This window comes from Monoraphidium neglectum (genome assembly GCF_000611645.1).
Source record: "Monoraphidium neglectum strain SAG 48.87 unplaced genomic scaffold scaffold01143, whole genome shotgun sequence".
Lineage (NCBI taxonomy): Eukaryota > Viridiplantae > Chlorophyta > Chlorophyceae > Sphaeropleales > Selenastraceae > Monoraphidium > Monoraphidium neglectum.
Genome location: NW_014012485.1, coordinates 1 through 4122, shown reverse-complemented (window position 1 = coordinate 4122; position 4122 = coordinate 1). Strand labels below are relative to the sequence as shown.

At 72.1% G+C, this 4122-nt stretch overlaps 2 protein-coding genes across 2 annotated transcripts in view; both read left to right on the top strand.

The window, feature by feature from the left end:
* Nucleotides 1–768, top strand: part of MNEG_6802 (hypothetical protein) — a gene marked incomplete at both ends in the record, with an annotated part of 2203 nt that extends 1435 nt beyond the window's left edge. Inside the window, one exon of the mRNA XM_014044723.1 lies at nt 7–768. Coding sequence (XP_013900177.1) covers nt 7–768 — 762 coding nt within the window. The remainder of the gene's footprint in view (nt 1–6) is intronic.
* A 1428-nt stretch (nt 769–2196) lies between these two features.
* On the top strand, nt 2197–3270 carry MNEG_6801 (hypothetical protein; the record flags this gene model as incomplete). Its single annotated transcript, XM_014044722.1, has 1 exon — nt 2197–3270. The coding sequence occupies one exon, from the start codon at nt 2197–2199 to the stop codon at nt 3268–3270; it is 1074 nt and encodes a 357-aa protein (XP_013900176.1).
* Nucleotides 3271–4122: the final 852 nt, after the last annotated feature.

Here is a 4122-nt window from a genome sequence, read left to right as displayed (position 1 = left end):
GGCAAGGCGTCGGCATCGGCGTCGGCGCCGGCCCGCCGCGGGGGCGCGCGGCGCGCGGCCAAGCCACTGGCTGCCTCCAAGTGGAAGGCGGACTTTGACTTTGACTGGGCGCAGGCTGAGGAGGAGCCCAGCGACAGGAGCGTGACCCCCAGCGATGACGAGGACGCCCCACACAAGAGCGAGGAGCGGGAGGAGGAGGAGGAGGCGGTGCAGCCGGCCAAGAAGCCGCGCGGGCGCCCAAAGAAGGCCGCCGCCGCCGCCGCCACTGCCGCCCCGGTACCCCTGGCCAATGGCGTGGCCCCGGCCGCGGCCAAGGCGGCTGCGTCTAAGGGCAAGGGCGCCAGCGCAAGCGCCGCGGCCAAGGCCGCAACCCCAGCCAAGGTGGCGGCACCCACCCCCGTGCCTGCAAAGGGCGGGAGGGGCAGGCGCAGCAGCGTGGCCGCCGCCACTCCCAAGGAGGAGCCGGCGCCGGCGCCCGCGGCGAGCAAGGGGCGCAGCGGCGCCCAGCCCGCGGCGGCCGTCAAGGCGGCAAAGACAAAGCCATCGGCAGCGGCCAAAAAGGGGGCAAAAGCAACGCCGACAGCTGCGGCGGCAGCGGGCGGCCGCGGCAAGCGCGGCGCGGCGGCGGCGCCTGCGGCGAAGGCAGCGGCAGCCCCGCCGCCAGCGAAGTCCGGCCGGGGCAAGCGCGGAGCCGTGGCGCCGGCCGCGGCGGAGGCAGAGGCGCCGGCCGCGGCCAACTCCGGTCCCGCCAAGCGGGCGAGGCGGTGACGTCAGCGCGTTTTTTGGGGGTTGCAGCACCTGCACGGCAGCTGCCCGATGCGCCGTGCAGGTGGCGGGCCTCGGTTCACGAGCGCCACACAAACCCTTGACGTCGGCCGCGCGGCGATGATTTGGACATGACATGCTGAGCGGCTGCCCTGGGCCCGCAAAGCCCCGGCGCCCGACCAACCCACCACACCACCAAGTAGCCCCAGTTAGGGCATAATCTGCAGGCCGAGGGACTTGACTGAAGACATCCCCAAGACAGCAAGGGTCTCGCGCAACGCCATGCATTGACTGACCCCGCCGGGCAGCTGCAGACAGGCGCCTGGAGGAAATTGTCTCACGCAACGCCGGGCAGAGGGTGGTGCCCGCGTCCTCATTTTCGCGGCCCACCTGCTCACTTTGGCTGCCCTTGACTGATAGGACCGAACGACCACGTGCAGAATCGACGCCGGCCGCGGATATTGGGGGCCGACCCACTTTTGACGTACCCCGGCCCCACGCGGCCCGCACCGTGCCGGGCGGCAGCAGCCGCTGCAGTGGGCGGCTGACGGCGCGGCTGCGTTTGCACCGACACAGCGCGGCCCCCTCTTGTCCCGACCCACGTGACCACATGTGTGCGCACCAGCCCCACGCAACACCCCTTGACGTGACCCTCTTTGCCTTGTTGGGACGCCGGCGCAGTACCCATGGCGAATGGCGTTTTGCAGCCCTGGGGCGCCGCGCGGTCTGCACTAGAAGTTGTGTTGTCCTTGCGGTTGCTGCATTTGGCTGGTAAATCATAAAGCTGGGACGAGCTGCTGGTCGAGCATGGTGCCTCGCGGCGGCGCAGGATGGGCTCACAGGCAGGGTCGGGTTGACGCCGCACGCAAATACATGCAGCAGCAGCAGCAGCAGCAGCAGCAGCAGCAGCAGCAGCAGCAGCAGCAGCAGCAGCAGCAGCAGCAGCAGCAGCAGCAGCTACTACAGCAGCAGCAGCGAGTCTGGGCCTGCACCAACTTGCGTTGTGCGGGGCGCGCTCTCGTCAGGTGCACACCACCACGGCCGACAGTGAATGCTCCTGCAATTAGGGGCCTCTCTCTGCCTCTGCTCAGTGCTCTGCACGCCTGCGCGTGGGCCGTTCGCTTTGCTCGGCGGCACCAACGGCACCGCATGGACATGAGAGCAGGTTACGCTGGTGACGTGCGTGAGCCCAGAAGCAAACCGGCCCAGAGGTCATCGCAATCAACGTATCTCGCAGTTTATCCTTCAAGCTCTTGCTCTCGCCCAGCGCGTCTCAGATCTCCTATTTCGCGAGCTTCTTTCACGGCGTGGCACCGGCATGTGCACAGAAACCACGTTCTGCGCATAGAAACGACGTGACACAGGCGTGCTCACAGACAATTCAATCTCACAGGCCATCCCAGCACGCCCGCGGCGCTGTCGCACGCCGACATGCAGACGCGCCGCCGCGCGGTCGCGGCGGGCGCGTCCGCAGCGCCGCCGCTGCCGCAAGAGCTGCAGTCCCTCGTCCTGTCCGCGCTCCTGCGCGCCCTCGAGGCGCCCGACGAGGCCGAGTATGCTCTCTACCCCCACCGCTCCTCGTTCACGTGGCTCTCCTCCTCGCTGCGCCGCGTGTGCACCGCCTGGCGCGCCGCCGCCGACGCGCACCCGTCGTACGCGCGCCGCGCGCGCCTCGACCGCCTGCAGTCCCTGGTGCTCGCGAACGACGGGGCCCACCTGCTGAGCGGCGCGCGGGCGCCCGCGCAGCGCCGCGCGCGCGCCGCGTGTGCGCGGCGGCTCGCGGCGCGCGTAGAGCTCGCCCTTCCCGCAGCAGACGCCACCACCTCCGGCGCCGGGAGCGGCGCCGGCGCGGCGGCACCCTGGAAGACGGTCCCTGCGTCCGTCGTCCGCCGCATGACACCTGGCGAGCTCCGCGGTCTGCCCCACTCCGCGCTGCTGCTGGCGGTGCCCGCCGGTGAGCTGGCGTGCCCGGCGGCGCTGGCGGCGCTGTTGCGGGATGTGGCGCTCCTCGACGCGCGGTGCGGCGCGCCGCTCGTCATCAAGCTCACGGGCGGCGCGGCGGCCGCGGCAGCAGCAGGGTCCGCGGCGGCCGCGGCGACAGTGGCAGACGCAGCAGCCGGAGCAGCGGGAGTTGCAGCGACGGCTGCGGATGCAGCGGCGGCAGGGGGAGTCGCAGCAGCAGGGCCAGCAGCATCGGCAGCGGCAGCAGCAGAAGGAATTCCAGCGGCAGGAGCAGGGGCAGCAGCAGTAGTAGCAGCGGGAGGCGGCGCAGGCGGCGGCAGCAGCGGCGTCGGCGCGGCGGGCGCCGGCGCGCCCCGGACCCCACTTCCAGCGGCGGCGGGCCTCTCTTTGGAGGCGGCGGCGGAGGTGTACCGCTCCCTGCCGGCGGTGGCTGCGGCGGTCAATATGGAGGGGGCGCCCGCGGGCGGCGCGCTGTACTTCGTTCCAACAAAGCATGGCTTCCGGCGGAGCCGGCCGCCCGGCGCGGCCGCCGCGGCGCGCTGAGGCGCTGCTTGGGAGGGGCGCGCCGCCGCCTGGCGGGCGCGGCGCAGGGCAGCTGCGGCCGGGCCGCCGCGAGGGGCCTGGCGGGCCCGCCGACTTTTCAGGTGCCTGTCTTTGCTTGCGAAGCGTGTGCACACGGAGCGTTTTGTCCGGCTGCGGCTGAGCAGTCCTCATCCATGCAACCGCCCGCCCCTTGCCCCCAAGCGCTGCGCGGTGACGAGCTGCCCGGGTTACACGGCATGTAGGGGCAGCGCGCCCGCCAGCGCCACTGCTGAGGCAGGGGGCATGTGCAGACAGGCAGTGTCAGATGAAAGGAATCAGAGCGACGCGCGGCCGCTGGAACCGCCCCTGCGCTGCGACGGGGCAATGGGGCCACTCAGGGGAAGGCGGGGAGGCAGGGAGTCCGGGCCAGTAGGAAGCAAGTCCGGACTGGAGGGCATGAAGTGCGGAACTGCCGCGCGGCAGGGGCAGGGGCAAAGGGGGCGGCGCGCCTTCCAGCGGGGCCTGAGGGCGCGCCTTGCGCCTGGGATACAGCAGGGCTCGGCGCGTGGGCCCAGAGGAGGGGGTGCGTGCGAACGAAGGACTGCCCCGCCAAGGCACGGGGGGAAAAGGGGCAACGACATGCTACAAAGCCTGGAGGGAAAAGCGCGGGGCGAGAGACAGCTGCAGGAGCGCGGCGCGCGCCGCGCCCGGGCGCCCGAGAGGGTGACACTCGGCCGGAGCGCCGGCGCACCCCTGGACGCGCGGGGTCACGCGAGGGCAGGGGCCGCAGCTTCGAAGCGCGTCGGTCAGTCGCCGCCGCCGCCGCTGTCGCCAGACCCCTCATCCGCCTCCTCCCCCTCCTCCTCCCCCTCC